General features: G+C 42.2%; 1 protein-coding gene across 2 annotated transcripts in view; it reads left to right on the top strand.

Annotated features, from left to right (window-relative positions):
- LOC119930786 overlaps positions 1 to 17,796 on the top strand; it is a 55,050-nt gene extending 37,254 nt beyond the window's left edge. Inside the window, exons 1-3 of one of the 2 annotated variants that reach the window (XM_038749451.1) lie at positions 7,992 to 8,121; positions 10,973 to 11,033; positions 14,198 to 17,796. In XM_038749451.1, the coding sequence (XP_038605379.1) occupies positions 14,715 to 16,967 (2,253 nt within the window). In that variant the 5' untranslated portion in view covers positions 7,992 to 8,121; positions 10,973 to 11,033; positions 14,198 to 14,714 and the 3' untranslated portion in view covers positions 16,968 to 17,796. Of the gene's footprint in view, positions 1 to 7,991; positions 8,122 to 10,972; positions 11,034 to 14,197 lie in introns of those variants that run through there. The other variant, XM_038749452.1, reaches the window with a different exon arrangement.
- Positions 17,797 to 18,253: the final 457 nt, after the last annotated feature.

Raw genomic sequence — 18,253 nt, 5'->3', positions numbered from 1 at the left:
CTGGGCTACATGCCTTGGCAACCAGGTGGTGTGAGAAGGGCCAAAACCACATTCTGCTGCTGCTTCCTCTTTTCTTCCCCCTCCCTGCTGATTCTTTTGCCCCTTTAGGAGAAGGCAGACATTTTACTCTGTGGTGATAAGCATATTAAATGTGTTCCTAGAGGAAGTTGTGAAACAGCGTGGCCTAGTGGAAAGAGAGTGGAGCTGGGTTCATATCCTGGCTCTGCCTCTTGACTGCTGAGTGACCTTGGGCAAGTCACTTCACTTCTCTGTGCCTGGGGATTAGGACTGTGAGCCCCATCCGGAGCATTCATGGACTGTACCCTTACCTGATTATCTGGTATCTACCCTACGGCTTAGTACCATACCTGGCACATAGTTAAATACTTAGCAAATACCATTTTAAAAAATGCTAGTAGCTTCAAGAGAGTTTGGATAAATTCTTGGGTGGTGGTTATAAATAGGCACATTGGGAGTTAAGATAGGAATGTTGTATGGTAAATCATCATCACGAATGGAATTTATTGTGGGCTTCCTGCGTGCAGTGCACTGTACTGACTGCTTGAGAGAGTACAACTTGTACTTCCCAAGCTCTAAGTACAGTGCTCTGCACACAGTAAGCGCTCAATAAATACGATTGATTGACTGATACAATACAACAGAGTTGATAGACACCTTCTCTGCCCACAATAAGCTCACAGTCCAGGGGGTGTATGCACAGGACTATAACCATCACACTGTCCCTAAAGGCATCCTGATATCACTGGAGCTAGGATCCTGGGCTGAATGGACCATTGGTCTCACCCAGTAATGGCATTGCTTCAGGTCCTTTGTTTTTATTTCACTTTTATGAGCATTTCATTGGCAGACACAACATTAGAAAATGCTTTCAAGGAATTAAAAACTACTCTGTGGCCATAAATATTTCCTAGTAGTATGGATTTGGTTAGTTGATGAACTTCCAAAGTTTTCTGGGCTACTAAGAATAGTCTCTTTGTTTTTGAAGATCTAAATGCCTTTTTAAAAAAATAGCACACTTCCTTCATATAATAGGATGATACCTGCATACTCTTACAAGACTGCATTTATTGCACTTTGGAATGAATGAATGAATATTATTTGTTAAGCGCTTAGTGTGTGTCACGCACCGTTCTAAGGTCTGGGGTAGGTACAAGCTATTCAGGTTGGACACAGTCCCTGTCCCCTATGGAGCTCACACTCTAATTAGGAGGGAGATCAGATATTGAATCTCCATTTTACTGATGAAGAAACTGAGGTGCAGAGCAGTTGAATGACTAGCCCAAGGTCACACAGCAGGCAAGTGGCAGAAGCTGGATTAGAACCTGGGACCTCTGATTCTCGGGCCTGTATGCATTTCACTAGGCCAGGCTCCTCCTGATCAACAACAGTTTCTTTGATCAGTGGAATGGGAAATGGTCACAAAGCTTCATTTCTAAAAGCATCTACCAAATCATTATCAAAGCAGATGATTCTCTCATTTGAAAAGCTCATTGATTTATCTTGATGACTCTAGCTATGGAAATGTCCTGACCTTAAAAAGATTAGGCCATTCTTTTAAAAACTCACTTTCTCCAGTTCTATCATTCAGTCGTGTTTATTGAGTGCTTACTATGTGCAGAGCACTGTACTAAGCGCTTGAGAAGTAGAATTCAGCAACAGAGACAATCCTTGCCCACAACAGGATTCCTCAACTCATCACCATCTCCCCCATGTCAATCAATCAGTCAACCAGTGGTATTTATTGAGCATTTACTGTGTGCAGAACACTGTACTAAGCACTTGAGAGAGTACAGAATAGCAGTTGGTAGACATGTTTTCTGCATAAAGGAGTTTACAGTCTAATCCTAACAGTCATACTGATTTATTTACTCCATTCATTTCATCATTTTGTATGTGTTTATCCATTTTTCTCCAACTTTTACTATTTTTCCTCTTGCTCCCTCACTATATGTCTACAATCTGTATCTGCCCCTCTTCTCCATTACAGTGTTATAGCTCCCCAAAGACAGAGGCCATATCTGTTAAGATTTGTTGTCTCTTCCCAGTCAATCGTATTTATCAAGTGCTTCCTATGTGTAGAGCACTGTACTAAGCGCTTGGAGTACAAATAACAGACCCATTCCCTGCCCACAACGAGCTTGCACTCTGGCAGATGAGTTATAGTGTGGGTGCTCAACACATTCAAATGAAAGAATGAATAATCTCTAAACTAATAGATCTCACCATCTCTGTATATGTGAAAGAGGAGGGTAGTCCATATGCTTATCATTGAACACTTTGATTCACTCTCCGACATCCCCTAGCCCCCAATTGTCAGTCAATTGTATTTATTGAGCGCTTACTATGTGCAGAAAAATGATATGATTTTGGCATTTATTAAGCGCTTACTATGTGCAAAGCACTGTTCTAAGCGCTGGGGAGGTTACAAGGTGATCAGTTTGTCCCACGGGGGGCTCACAGTCTTAATCCCCATTTTACAGATGAGGTAACTGAGGCCCAGAGAAGTTAAGTGACTTGCCCAAAGTCACACAGCTGACAATTGGCAGAGCTGGGATTTGAACCCATGACCTCTGACTCCAAAGCCCGTGCTCTTTCCACTGAGCCACAACAATAAACAGATATTCCCTGCCCTCAATGAGCCTACAGTCTAGAGGGGGAGACAGACAGCCCCTGCTCTCAAGGATGCAACAATCTAATGGGGGGAAAAGGCAGATATACACCATGTAATAGCAGGAGTAAAAATCAAGTTACTACTGGAAAGAGCATGAGTTGGGAAAGATGGATAGGAGAATAAATGAGTAAATGAATATTAAGTGTGTGGATCTGAAGATACATAAATGGTAAGGATGGCTGTGTTTCCATAAGTATGAAAGTGGATGAGGTGATGTAAACACCTTGTGAGCAGGGATGTTGTCTGCTACTTCTATTGTTTTGTGCTCTCCCAAGTGCTTACCACAGTGGTCTGAATACAGTAAGCGCTCAATAAATACTATTGATTAACTGATAGAGGTTGACCTGGATTGGTGGAATTGATTGAGAAATGCTTCCTGAAAGATGTGGGATTTCAGGAGGACTTTGAAGTTGGAAATATTCATGGTCCATATGATTCTAAGCGGTAAGGAAAACCAGGTAGGGAGAAGGGTATAAATAAGAGGTCTCTGACTTCTTCGGAGTTTATCCCCAAACTACTCCTCCCTGCAATGCCAATCCTATCTAGAAAGCTTCCTCTTAACTCCTTCATTGCCCCAAACCCTTTGAAATTACCTCATCCATTCCCACCATCCCCTTCCAGTCCCATCATTGCCTCCTCCCACCTTTCTACCCCCACTTCTCTCCTTCCCTCTCACTGAACCTCTTGTCCCTTCTAAATTCCTTTCTCTCCTCCCTACCAAGCTCACTCCCCTGTCAACTCTGTCCCTTCGCCCCTCACATCCTCTTTTCCCCTGACACTCTATGCCTAGGTGTTGTATGCCTCTGTGAGGGTTTCTGGTTCTGTGTTTTGGGGGATCTGTAATACGTGCAAGAAGCTGGGGTTATTTTTGCCAGTTAGCGTCAATCATCTAGACTGTGAGCCCGCTGTTGGATAGGGACTGTCTCTATATGTTGCCAACTTGTACTTCCCAAGCACTTAGTACAGTGCTCTGCACACAGTAAGCGCTCAATAAATAAGATTGAATGAATGAATTAACTGATGGCGTTTATTGAGTGCATACTGTGGGCAGAGCATTATACTAAGCGCTGGGAAGAATACAATACAATAGAATTGGTAGGCAAGTTCCCTTTATTTGATCTCAATCCTATATGGGACACAAGTGTGAATCACACCTTGTTTTGGCTGGGTTCCCAGGGAGTGGCATCCCTCCAGCAGGCTGCTTTGCTCACTCCTGCCCTCCTTGTCTGGAGAAAAGCTCAAAGGAGAAGGATTATACCTATGAAGGAAGTCTAGGCTGTAGAGGCTTGTGGTTTTCAAAAACTCATGTTCCTGAGAAGCAAAGGACAGGTCCAGTACTTTCACCTACAGACCATCAGGGTGCCTAGTCCTCTAGATCGTAATATCCTTGTGGGCAGGGAACATACCTACCAACTCTCTTATATAGTTCTCTCCCAAGTGCTTAGCACAGTGTTCTGCACACAGTAAGCGCTCAATAAATAAAACTGACTGAAGGGAGGGTTACCTTTGAGTGTACTTGGAGGCCCCTTCACACATTATCATCATCATTATCACCCATTAGTTGAGCATTTATATGGGGTAATCCTGACCTAGGCAATAGATGACACTCACCACAATATACATCATTATCAGTAATAAAAAAAATGACAAACTTGAGACCTGATCTTAAATATAATGTGGTGTCACACATACCAGGTGATGGCTATTCTCTTCTCTATAAAAAATTATAGCTTGAAAAGTATAAAAAGAAAAGAGAAGAAAGATTTATTATATCATCAGAATGAAGTGATAGCTTCTGATTTTTCCTTACATTTTACTGTGTTAAAAATAGAGCTTAATACAGTTTCTAAGAATTTCTTTACAGTAAGAAGAAAAGAGAGCTAAGTGTGATACTGCAGTGATATATTTGCTTATATATGAGTATGATTTATTTTCATGGTAATTAACAGAAATGCTCATCCCCAAAAGGAAATTGAATTAGATTCTTGAAAAGTATTTTGTCCATATACACATTGGTGATTTTTATAAGGACTTTCAAGATTAATCAGGGTTTTTTTTCTTCACACCTTTAAAATTCTCTAAAAAATGCCCAGACCTATCCCAGCATCGTGCCACCTGCTGCTGCGGCAACCCAAGCAACCTACTGGGGAAATGTGGCCTAGTGGAAGGAGCACAGGCCTGGGAGTTAGAAAGACCTGAGTTTGAATCTTGGCTTTGTCACTTTTCTGCTGTGTTACCTTGGGCAAATCACTTCACTTCTCTGGTCTCAGTTACCCCATCTGTAAAATGGTGATTAATATTGTGAGCCCCATGTGGACCATGGACTGTGTCCGACACCTGTCTACATGTTTTGTTTTGTTGTCTGTCTCCTCCCTCTAGATAGTGAGCCCGTTGTTGGATAGGGACCATCTCTATATGTTACCAACTTGTACTTCCCAAGCGCGTAGTACGGTGCTCTGCACACAGTAAGCACTCAATAAATACGATTGAATGAATGAATGAATGAGCTTGTATCTACCCAGTCCTTAGTACAGTGCCTGGCACATAGTAAGCACTTAACAAATACCATGAAAAAAAAGTGTGGTGAGGTAGTCCAGTCCACCCTTCTTTCCTTCTTATTTCTATCTGCCTATTCCTTTCACCCTGTCGTCGATCGTATCCATTGAGCACTTACTCTAATATTGGCCCAGTCCTTTGGTGGAGGAGAGGCCAAATTGTCCAGTCTACCCAGGGTGGTCATCCATCTGGCTTTTCAGAGGAGAGTTCCATTTGAAGTTGGCCTTTCCAGTTGCCAGTTCTGATATGGTTCCGAATGTTTAGATTTTCTGCACTGAGCTTCCCTACTTTTTAGCTTTTGCCACCGTGTTCCATATCCCAGGCACAGTGGCACAGTTCATCTGACCTCTGGGGACGGAGGAATCATAAAAACTTGAGAAAAAGAGGAGGTTCCAGGGCTAGTATCACACAAAATCAGCATCCATCAAAATGGTTGCTCAGGTGAGCACATTCTACTGTGGGGTCAGCATTACTTATGTCTCCTTGTGCATCTCCCTGCTCCTCACTGTTCCCTTGCTGTTGGTGGAAATCCAGGCATGAGGCCCATTTTGGCCAATCTTTATTCACTCTTTTTAGCTACACCTCTGCCCCCTCTTCTGTTTAGCAACATCACTTCTCCCTCATCAACTCCCATGCCCATTTCCCCCACCAATTATTTCAGATCTATAACTATATTCTGGATCCCTCAGTGCCTCTACCTCCCCATCTATTGCCTTGTTGACCTTGCCAGCTACTTTCTTGACAAAATTGAAACCATCAGTAGTGAGCTCCCAAATCTCTTCCTAATAACCTAAGTCCCTTCCACGCTCACATCTGCTGTTTCAACCTTTTCAGAGATCTCTTGAGAGCCTTTCCACCTGCTTTCAAAATCTACCCCCTCTACTCATGCCTCTGCCATCCCTTCTAACCTATTAAAATCACTTTCACCCACTTTTACTCCCTGACTACTATCTTCAACCATTGGCTAGGATGACTCCTTCCACATCTGCTATTAAGGATGCTCTCATCAGGAATTCAGGATTCAGGAAGCTGTTTTGGTTACATTTCAGGGAGGTGGGTGTCCTGCTGACCTGAGGGTCACCCCTAAGAAGTAGGCAATATCAAGCTGGATGGATATTTTCATTTTTGACCCAAAGAGATCAATCCTGGGATCACTTTAATTCACTATCCTTATTGACAACTTAAATGAAAAAAATAGAACCCATGCACATCAGATTTGTTGATTATAGAAATTGGATGTGAGTGTCAAAAGTTTGAAGGCAGGGATAGAATCTGTAGTGACTTAGACAAAGTGTTCAAATGGTGCTGCAAAAACAGGATGAAACTCAATGGGGACAAGTGCAAGGTAGCACATGTTTTGACGAAAAACAAACAGCACAAACACAGGATGGGGAAAGGTTGTCTAGAAACAAGGACAGAGGAAGGGATCTTAGTTGGCCAAAAACTCAGTATGAGTCAGCCATTAGGTTCTCTCAGGTGTCTGGCATTCAAGTGTCATGAAGCAGTCCTTCCACTAGCCTCTGCACTGTTCAAGCCCTTTCAATTAAGGTACTGGAGTCCAGAGAACATCCAGAAGGAAATGATAAAAAATAATGAAAGGATGGAAGATTGGCCCTCTGAGAAATAGTTAATTATTCTAGAAATGCTGTCTTCATTATATGAAGGTGCAATAACTCTTTAATATATGAAGTTATGTGGGGAGATTACCGACCAGCTATTAATTAATTAAGGAACTTGTTAAGTTCTTACTATATGCCACATACTGTACTAAGTACTGGGTATTTGTTAAGTGCTTCCTATGTGTCAAAGCACTGTTCTAAGCAGGGGATAGTTAGAAATCAATTAGGTCTGACACAGCCCCTGTCTCATCAGTTATTCTAAGTAGGAGGGAGAACAGGTATTGAATTCCCATTTTACAGTTGAGGGAACTGAGGTATAGAGAAGATGAGCTTTTTTGGTATTAAGTGTTTACTATATGTCAGGCACTATAGTAAGTACTGGTGTTGGTACAAGATAGTCACTCAATCAATCATATTGAGCACTTTCCACGTGCAGAGCACTATACTAAGTGCTTGGGAGCATTCAATATACCAGTATAACTAACACATTCCGTGCCCGCAGTGAGTTTACCATCTAGAGGTTGGACATAATAATAATGATGATATTTATTAAGCACTTACTATGTGCAAAGCACTGTTATAAGCACTGGGGAGATTACAAGGTGATCAGGTTGTCCCACAGGGGGCTCACAGTCTTAATCCCAGTTTTACAGATGAGGTACCTGAGGCCCAGAGAAGTGAAGTGACTTGCTCAAAGTCACACAGCTGACAATTGGCAGAGCAGGAATTTGAACCCATGACCTCTGACTCCAAAGCCCATGCTCTTTCCACTTAGCCATGCTGCTTCTCAACATAGTCAATGTCCCACATGGGGCTCACAGTTTTAATCCCCATTTTAAATTAAATGGTTTGCCCAAGGTCATACAGCAGACAACTGGCAGAGCAGACCCATGCTATTTTCACTAGACCATGTTGCTCCTCACTTGAGCAACTATCCCACCATACTTTCAGATTTTATTACCTTTCTTATCATTCCGCAGAACTGGGCTTACTCTTCAAAGTAGTCTATGATCTCTCACAGGTGTGCTTGTGTGTATCCTTTGATCACCCACTCTTCTCTCCCAGCAGCTCCAGGATGGCTGGCTAGCTGGCTGCCTCCAGAATCTTGGATACTTGGATGTCCTGAGTTGACAGGAGTTCCCTGGAGGATTGGAAACAGCCAGAGGAGCAATGCTTGTCCATTTGAGGATCAAACTGAGGATATGAGCTTACATTAAGGCAAAAAAGATTAGCTTTGGCTTGCTGTTTATTAAGGTGATAAAATCTAAAAGTTGGGAATGTGTTCTCAGAGGAGGTTGGGAATTGTTCTCTTTCTAATCAGATTTTATAGCTGGGTGTTTCAAATGAAACACTGAAACCGTACTCAATTTCTCACTGTCAGCTTCACTGAGCCTTCTTGGGACATCACTTCTTAAATGGGAACACACCCACACACCCACACACACCCCATACACGCACCCCAAGATCTTCAATCTCCTGATTTTGTTATGGGCCTCACAGTCTTAATCCCCATTTTACAGATGAGGTAACTGAGGCTCAGAGAACTCAAGGGACTTGCCCAAGGTCACACAGCAGACAAGTGGCAGAGCCAAGATTAGAGTCCAGGTCTTCAGACTCCCAGGCTGTGCTCAATCCACTAGGCAAACGGCTTCTCATTCTCTCCATCTGTCCAGCTTCTTCAGTCCAGAGTGCTGGGCAGACTTTTCAAAGCAGCCCATGATCTCTTGCAAGTCTTCTTGAGTGTATCCTTTGATCACATAAGTATGAGCTCCCAGCAGCTTCTGATTGGCTGGCTGGCTCAAGAACACTGGACATTTGTAAGCTCCCAGGAGGACTGGAAATAGCCCCATCTAATCCCGTCTTGCATCTTCTACCATGCTTGTAGGGAATAAATGGACTGTAAACTCATTGTGGGCAGTAAACATCTCTCCCAACTCTGTTGTATTGTCATATTGTACATTTCCAAATCCTTAGTTCAGTGCTCTGCACACAGTGAGTGCTCGATAAATACGGTGGATTGATTAATTGAAAAATGGACTAAATCATCCCTGCTTTCATCCCTGTTTATAGGGAATGGGATCAGAAAGGATGTCATCCATTCTGCCACAGTTAACCGTATAATCATGGAGTACTTAGAGGATCTCAGTTCCTTCCTCTGGGGAATCAAACTTGAAAATGGACTAATCAATAAATCATTAGTATTTATTCAGTGGCTACTGTGTGCATAGCACTGTATGAAGTGCTTGGGGAAAAACAATACAATAGAGTTGGTAGACTCAATCACTGACCACAAGGAGCTTACGGTTTAGAGCTGGAAATGACGAAGTGCAAGGTTACCTAGGTCAGTGCTGTAGGGCTGAGGGTGAGGAGAATATCAGAAGTTAAAGGGGAACAGATCTAAGCATATAGGCACCACAGAGGGGAGCATTGGGAGGGAAAATGAGGGCTAGTCCAGGTAGGCCTCTTGGAGCATATGCGATTTTAGGAGACCTTTGAAGGTGGGGAGAGTTTTAGTCTGTAATAAATCTGAGGTTTATTAGGTCTTGCCAACCTGAATGACTGCAGCATTAGCCACTCAGATGTTGTTCTGGCATTTAGTATCCATTTTGCAGGTAACGTTAAGGGCAGAATCTGTACCAATGGGCATGGATAGAGACAATTTGGGCCACCAAAGATTAAGGGGGAAATTACATTAAGGATAATTTATTTAATTTATAGTTATCAACTTTAGACAACAATCAAGAATTTTTCTCTAAAAATCTACAGTTTGCTTTCTATCTCTCCTGCAGGTGGTAGAAGTATAGAGTGTGTACTCCATATTCGTTGAGAATAATTGAGAAGAAGCACAGCCCAGAGAATAGAGCATGAGACTGGGAGTCAGAAGGACGTGGTTCTAATCCTGGCTTTGCCACTTTTCTGCTGTGTGACCTTGGCCAAGTCATTTTACTTTTCTGTATCTCAGTTACCTGATCTGTAAAATGGGGATTAAAATTGTGAGTCCCAGGTGGGACATGGACTGTGTCCAACCTAACTAGGTTGTATCCACCCCAGCGCTTAGTACAGTGCCTGGAACATAGTGCTTAACAAATACCATAAAAAAATTGTGTGAGAGTAAGCACCCATGGCAGGAAAGGTAGGTAGAAAGAGTATCTTTGTGAAAACACTGCCTTGTCTCCACCACATCCAGAGAACTCTTCTGAGTCTCCCAACCCTGGGGATTGTGATTTTTTTTTTAGGAGAAAAAGTATCAATAACAGGCAAGTGTTATATCACTTAAAGTGAGCTGGAATTTGGTGCACAGTTAGAAAAAATAAAACCCGAACACATGCTTTGCATTGGAGAGGAAAATCTCAGACACTCCAAAGATTTTAGGAAGTGAGAGCCTTCTCATTTCCCCCACTTTGTTTACCCTCAGTGTGGTCCTTTGTCTAGAGCCTGCTAACTGAATCTATAATAGTCTCAGCAGAGTTGGATGAACATACGAAATGTTTCCCAGGTGGCAAGTACAGGAATAAGGTTATTTCTTAACAGGATTTGCTGTTTGTACCATCCCTGGATTTTATGTTATTTGCCAAGAGGAGAGAAGTTATGCATTCCAATTTACTACTCATAATCTGCTGAATCAGGTGGCCTGTTTCCAGCCTGTTTCTGCCCAAGAGAATTGTTTCTATCAGACCTCCTTAAGGACAAAGCAGTTGCGGAGAGTGGAACTTAATTAATCAATCAATCAATCAATGGTATTTATTGAGTGCTTGTTGTGCACAGAGTACCGTACTAAGCTCTTAGGTTGCCGACTTGTACTTCCCAAGCACTTAGTACAGTGCTCTACACACAGTAAGCGCTCAGTAAATATGATTGAGTGAATGAATACAATGCAGAGTTGATAGATGCACACTGAGCTTACAGTCTAAAGACATGTGGAAAGACATGGTTCTCTGGGAAAGTAAAATGTAGGAAGCTTAAAACAGATTTTGCAATCAGGCATCTCTTCTAGCTCAGATTCCAAAATCAGGATGAATTTCTGTGTCAGTGAGGATTTTCCTCTAGCAACAGTGGCTTCATTTTCCAATGGGTGGTGTGTCAAAAATGTATTTTTCTGTTTCAGAAATACAAGGGATAAGCCTCTACTGGAATATCCTGAACTGAAATAATCTGCTCCTTCTGAGGTGAGAAATAGTCAGTGGGAATTAATATTTTTCTCCCTCATTTCAGGATTATGTTCAGACTTCTCAGGGAGGTTATTCAGCTCTTCTAGTCATTTTTCCATGTGAAATGATAATGTGTGCAATTGTCTTTGGTAACAGTGAGTCATTCACATCCAGGAAATGATGGCTCAGTGACTAAATGAAGAGATAGTTATTGTTTGGGGTAATTCAGTATTCCTCTAACTTTTTCATCTGACCCTTCTGCATGGTTTAGTGGATAGAACATAGACCTGGTAATCAGAAGGACCTGGGTTCTAATCCCAGCTCTGCCACATGTCTGCTGCGTGAACTTGGGCATGTCACTTACTTCTCTGAGCCTCAGTTACCTCATTTGTAAAATGGGCATTTAAGAGTGTGAACCCCATGTTGGACAGAGACTGCGTCTAGCCTGATTAACTTGTATTTACCCTGGCACTTCGAACAGTGCTTGGCACATAGTAAGTGCTTAACAAGTACCATAATTGTTATTGGTATTATTATTTCTTTCAGAAGTGCCAGTTAATGGCACACTATGCTCCTTTATCTCGTTAGAACTCAAGACTCCTGGAAATATCATATTGGGTCAGACATGAGGCCCATCAGTTTAAGATTCTGTTTCTTATAGTGGCAACATGATGCTTAGAGGAGGTTATGTTAGCTGCCCTCTTTGACATCCATTCTTTTGACACAATTAACAAATTTTCAGTCATAATTCATTACAGACCTTTCTTGAATTTAAGCCATCTCAGTTTTAGTTGTTGTCTAATGATAACCCACAGACCAAATACCTTAAAATCAGGTCTCTCACCCTTTACATTTGTAAAATGCTATTGTTTTCAAGTCATTCAGGTCATTTTGAAAAGTGTTTGGAAATTGAAAGTTTTTAAAAATAACAATATGTATTCTATAACCAAAATAAAAAAGCTCTCCACTCAAAGAACCTGATGCTAAATTTCGAAATATTTATCATTAATTAGGTCTAGCTGTTTCCTGAGCAGAAAATAATTATTAATGACACATCTATAGTATGGCCAACTCTTCTAGTTTTTCACATTCTTATCATAACATTATATGGCTTCACTCAAGACAGGGGAATCTTTATTTTTTGGGGCTGACTGAAGTTGTTACATTGCCAGGACTGAGAGGCAGGTGGCAGTGAATATGAGTGTATATGTATATATATATCAGTCCACTGGAAAACACTTCAAAAGTTTTTTAGACAGTGGTCCAGGAAATTCTTTATATGGACATGCAAATAATAATGAATCACTTTTGCACATATAAGACAGTACTGTGGAATGACAATATAGCTGAGGAAAACTGAGATGCCACCTGGAGATCTGTACATACAACCAAGGGTTTTCATCAGCAACACAAAATTTCAAGTTTTGCTGAACTCCACTACTCAGGCAGTACGCCATGCAACAATGCACAGATGGGTAAGGAGGTAGAAAACCATAAGAAAAGCCAATCTGAGTCTCAACAGACTGCCAAAAAGAGTGTAACAGGTGGCAAAACAGCTGGACTGCCAGAAACCCCTTTCCCACTCTTGCCCTGTCCCAGCTGCAGTTGGTGAGTGTTCTGTGGATAGTGAAGAGTGAAAATTCAAGGAATGTCATGTGCTTAGTGGTGATTCATTAATTCATTCATTTAATCATATTTATTGAGCACTTACTATGTGCACAGCACTGTACTAAGCCCTTAGGAGAGTACAATATAGCAACAGACACATTTCCTGCCCAAAACAAGCTCACAGTCTAGAGGGGGGGAGAGACATCAATATAAATAAGTACAGATATATACAGATATTCATATGTGCTGTGGGGTTGGGAGGGAGGATGAATGAAGAGAACAAGTCAGGGCTACAGAGAAGGGAGTGGGAGAAGAGGAGAAGAGGGCTTAGTCAGGGAAGGCTTCTTGGAGGAGGTGTGCTTCAATAAGGCTTTGAAGTGGGGGAGAACAATTATCTTTCTGATATGAGGAGGGAGGGCATTTCAGGCCAGAGGAAGGATGTGGGTGAGAGATCAGCGGTGAGATAGGTGATATTGAGGAACAGTGAGAAGGTTAGCATTCGAAGAATGAAGTGTGCGGGCTGGGTTGTAGTAAGAGAGTAGTGAGGTGAGATAGGAGGGGGCAAGGTGATTAAATATAGTCAGTGGTGAGGAGTTTTTTTATTATTGCAAAGGTGGATGGGCAACCACTGGAGTTTCTTGAGGAGTATGGAAATATGGTCTGAATGTTTTTGAGGGAAAATGATCTGGGCAGCAAAATGGGGTATGGACAGGAGTGGGGATCCAGAAATAAAAGCTTCCAGTGGCTTTGATCCTCTTTAATTCCTCAGTGCCACTCACATGATGTTAGTTCTGATTACATGGTTAAAGCAAGGAGGGAATGCTCAAGGATGTAGATGGTGTCAGTAAACCAGGTCCTAATAGAAAGAGTATGGGCTGAGAAGTCAAAAAACTCAGTTTCTAATCCTAGCTTTGTCACTTGCCTGCTGTGTGGCCTTGGGCAAGTCACTTAACCACTCTATGTTTGTTTCCTCACTTGTAAAATGAGTAAAATACCTGTTTTCCCTTCTTAACCTCTTAGACTGCGAGTCCCATGTGGGACAGGAACTATGTTCAATTTGATGATCTTTTTATCTACTTCAGAGGAGAGAGAGAAGCAGCACGGCCTAGTGGATAGGAGCACAGGCCTGGGAGTCAGAAGGGCCTTAGTTCTAATCCTAGCTCTGCCACTTGTCTGCTGTGTGACCTTGGGCAAATCACTTAACTTCTCTGTGCCACAGTTATCTCAGCTGTAAAATGGGTATTAAGACTGTGAGCCACATGTGGGACAGGATCTGTGTCCAACCTGATTTGCATGTATCCACCCCAGTGCCTAGAACAGTGCCTATCACATACTAAATGTTCAACAAGTGCCACAATTATTATAACCTGCTTCAGTTGATGTTACAAAGGAGTACTGGTACTACAAGAAAACATGTAAAGAAATAAGAATAAAAAAGAGGTTAGGAGATAAGTTGACATGGGTTGAGGGATTTGGTGTGGAAGGTCAGGAAGAGGCTGAGATACATGACAGGGGAGAGGACCTGAGTGAAAGGAATGAGATTGTAATTTCCAATTGCTTTTTTTAAATCCTAGTTAATGAGAAGAACCGGGCTCAACTATTTCTCTCCTCTATGACTGCACTTAACTCTTCTTCCTCTGCTCCTATCTCAAGACCCGAGGTGCACATGCTCACCCCCAAACAAGCAGGAGAGAGAATTTCTTCCAGTTGTGTGAAAGGGAGCTCAAGGCATTGAACACGATGAAGCAAAGTTGCGTTGGCCTCTCTTGAATGCTCTTCAGCCCTATCCCTGAGCCTGAAGGAAGATAGCAGCCATCCTGTTCCCTCCTGGCATCCCTGGACCTGTGGGGGCTCCCTCAGGCGGTCCCCAGGGGGAGCAGCATTGCCTGTCAGAACTCCCCATGCAATATATTCCCTTGGGAACTCTGCTGTCCTTGAAAAAGTCAGCAAAGTATCACGGCCTTTTATCTCTTTTCCCCAAAGCTGAAGATGAGCTAAGTTGATTCAGCAGACCTGAAATCCAATGACCTGCTTTCCATCACTCAGGACCTCAGTCAAGAATGCACGTCTCACCCCAAAAATCCCTTTAGAATGAAGCTAAGTGTAGCCCAAGAACATGCCTTTCACCAAAAGCAGGTCAGAATGCCGATGAAACATTTCATTCCCCAGACATTTCAAGCTTCCAGTGCTTTTACATTTGAATCTCCAGCAAAGGTGTTCCAAAGGATGAAAATCAAGGCTTTGCAGGACAAATGGGAAAAAAGCAAGTCGCTTGAGGAAGGTGCCAGTCAAATAAATACAACTTTCTCTCTGACTTCTAATTTGGAAAGATCCATTGGATTACGAAGTGAAAATCTTGATGCAGGTTCAATTGTACCTACAAAGCAAATGGGATATGTTGTTGACCGATCACAAGAGGAGATGATCCCAGAATCCCCCAACATGACTTTCTTCCGTATGAAGTATAGGCTAATGAGGAAGAGACAGAATGAAGCATCTCTTTCATTGGTCAACCATTCTTTGCAATGTTCCTCTTTTAGTCAGTATGAAGGAAAACATGTTTCATTAATGTCCTCTAGAAAACTATGTATCCCAGTAGATTTTGCCCCCAAAGGGCAGGGTTGCTTTAATCAAAAAAATGTACTATTTTCACAAAATGTTCTTGCAGATGCTGGGATGAATGGCATGAAATCCCGCAGTGTGGTGGTTAATACAGAACACCCTACTTGTATCCTCCCTAAGACCGGTATCAAGTTTCCAGGGTATGAAACAGAGGGTGCATCTTGTATCCACGATTTCCCCGAAGAAAAAGACCAGTCAAGCAGTGAGCAGAGCAGAGCAGAAATTGGAGTGAAAAGAACTCCAGAGAGAAACCCTCAAATCCTCTCTGCATGTCTAAGTCCCTTTCTGCTTGCTTCCCCCAAGATCCATATACCAAGGAAACAGAAACTGAAGGAAGAGTATATATCTCAACCAAATCCAACACATAAGGATAAGGATGGTAGTACGGATTATAAAAATGAACGGCTTGGTTTAAGGGATCAGGTGTTTAGGGTGACTAATAGCAATTCTTTGGGTACTGAAGGATGCTGGGATAATCCTAATGACCAGGATGGACAAAATAGTGGACTTTTAGGGCACAGAGAAAACAACCAACTCAATATATGGCCTGATAAAAGCTGTAGTTTACAAGAAAATACACATTCAGCTCTTCTGAAACAGAACTCCATTGAGAAACTTAGATTCAGCTCTCTGGAAAACTGGGGAATATATGATGATACCTTGCTTAATAGTACAGGAGAGAAAACTAGAGGAGAGCCAACACAAACCTCTGAAGAACAAGGAATGGCTGACAATTACAATGTGATAGGGGGATCAGGAAAAATTGAGACTCAAGATAAATCAGGAGACATGAAAGTTACTATTGAACAATATAGTGGTGATGGTAATACAGAGATTATTCCTTCGATCAACAAAAAATCATTAGAAGCCCCCAAAGTTTCAGTGCAATACTCTAGAAAGAAAGGCACAACTTATTATTATGACTCTGATTCTACTGAAGGGAGAACTAACCTGTTGCTCAGAACTAAAAAAATTAAACTCAGTAGCTACAGTGGTCGACGCCTTATGTCTCCATTGAAATATTGGAGTGGGGAAAGACAATTCATTGACCATAAATTAGAAGTGAAAGTCTATAAGGGTGGTGTAGATTATTTGTCAACTCCCCATTGGGGTATAAAATCCTTTAACACTTCAGTTCCTTGCCTCAAGACCACCAACACTGCAAACATTAAAAATGATGGAGGAGGCACCAAGCAAAACAAAAGAAGCGGTAAGCGGAGTGACGCTTTTGAAAAGAAGGTTAAAGCTTGGGACCCAAGTGAAAACAATGAGGACCCTGAAGATGTATCCATTTGTGTCAAAGGGCAAACTAATAAATGTTCCCCAAAACACATGCTGAATAACAGGGCTAGCTCATCTCAAGGGAATTCACTGAAAGACAGAAATGTGAAACCCACAGAACTGTCTGTAGTTGACGATACTTGTGCCTCATCCTTGTCTGTCGATACAGAGTCCAAATTGCATACATTGAAGCCAGAAAGTGATTTAGATGTGGCACTGAAAAGGAAAGTGATCACCAAAACAACCAGACAATTCAAGAGTGTCTCCTTTGATGAAAGGCAAGAACTCGCAAGGAAAGCTGGAAGAAGCTTGAAGAAATTAAAATGTCAATTTTGGTTAAGTGACAAGTATGTTGGCTATCTGACCAAGAGAATGATTATGAAATCTGCCAGAAACCTTCTAGCTGCCCGGTTAAGTGTGGTATTGTGGTCAGGATGCTAGAATTTTTAAACCAAACCCAACTGAGTCCCTATGAGGACGAAGTAGGATTTTTCTACTCTTTTTCCCTCTTTACCCCCTTATCTCTTCTGCCCTCTCTGCTCAAATTGTTGTGTGTAAATGCTGGTTGTTTGCATAATGTATGCAAAAGACATATGTGACTTCAGCCAGGCCTTACCTGCAGGTAAACCCAGAGCAGCAGCCCTGCACTTTAGCCTTCTGCTAATTAGAAACTGGTATTCTTCCACCGAAGACAGGCTGAGTTCTAAAATGAAATGAACATGCTGGGGAAATCAGGCTTCGTGTGTTGCACTAGATAGGGTGAAACAAGTTATAGGTTCAATGCTGTAAAGGTCATTGCAGCTACGTGGAGGAGTGCTTCGATCTTACAATTTGCTGTGTCCACAAATTCAGACCTCATGGCCTGAAAAATGTTATTTGTAATATAAAGGAAAGTGTTCACCTCAGATTCCCAAATGCACATCTTTGGAAAAACCATTGCTTCAAAGATGAAACAGGCAAAGTGGTAGTACTTTTCATATTTTGTATATTTTTCATATTTGAGAGCAGAGTTGATATATGGGTTAAGCTTCATGATAATATCCTTCTCCTGTAGTCTTCATTTTTGCCCAAGTCTGGGAGCCAGGAGACCAGAGGTCCAGTTCCAGCTATGCCACTAACCTACTGTGTGGCCTCAGGCAAGTCACTTGACCTCTCTGTGCCTCAGTGCCTTGTCCATGAAATGGAAGGAATACTTGCTCTTTTCTTTCTCACTAGACTGTTGAAAGGATGTAAGAATGAATGTGAAAGTGCTTGGGAAAATAAAATACTATTAAAACTCGAGATACTATTATTTTTATTAATAGCTTTCTCCCACGGCTTCAACTATCATCTCTATGCTGATGACACCCAGATCTACATCTCTTCCCCTGCTCTCTCCCCCTCTCTCCAAGCTCGCATCTCCTCCTGCCTTCAGGACATCTCCATCTGGATTTCTGCCCGCCACCTAAAACTCAACACATCCAAGACTGAACTCCTTGTCTTCCCTCCCAAACCCTGCCCTCTCCCTGACTTTCCCATCTCTGTTGACAGCACTACCATCCTTCCCGTCTTACAAGCCCGCAACCTTGGTGTCATCCTCGACTCCGCTCTCTCATTCACCCCTCACATCCAAGCCGTCACCAAAACCTGCCGGTCTCAGCTCCGCAACATTGCCAAGATCTGCCCTTTCCTCTCCATCCAAACTGCTACCCTGCTTGTTCAAGCTCTCATCCTATCCCGTCTGGACT

The sequence above is a fragment of the Tachyglossus aculeatus genome, chromosome 7 (assembly GCF_015852505.1).
Source record: "Tachyglossus aculeatus isolate mTacAcu1 chromosome 7, mTacAcu1.pri, whole genome shotgun sequence".
Taxonomy (NCBI): domain Eukaryota; kingdom Metazoa; phylum Chordata; class Mammalia; order Monotremata; family Tachyglossidae; genus Tachyglossus; species Tachyglossus aculeatus.
Note: the sequence above shows the minus strand (reverse complement) of the source record. Positions and strands in the feature narration are given on the sequence as shown.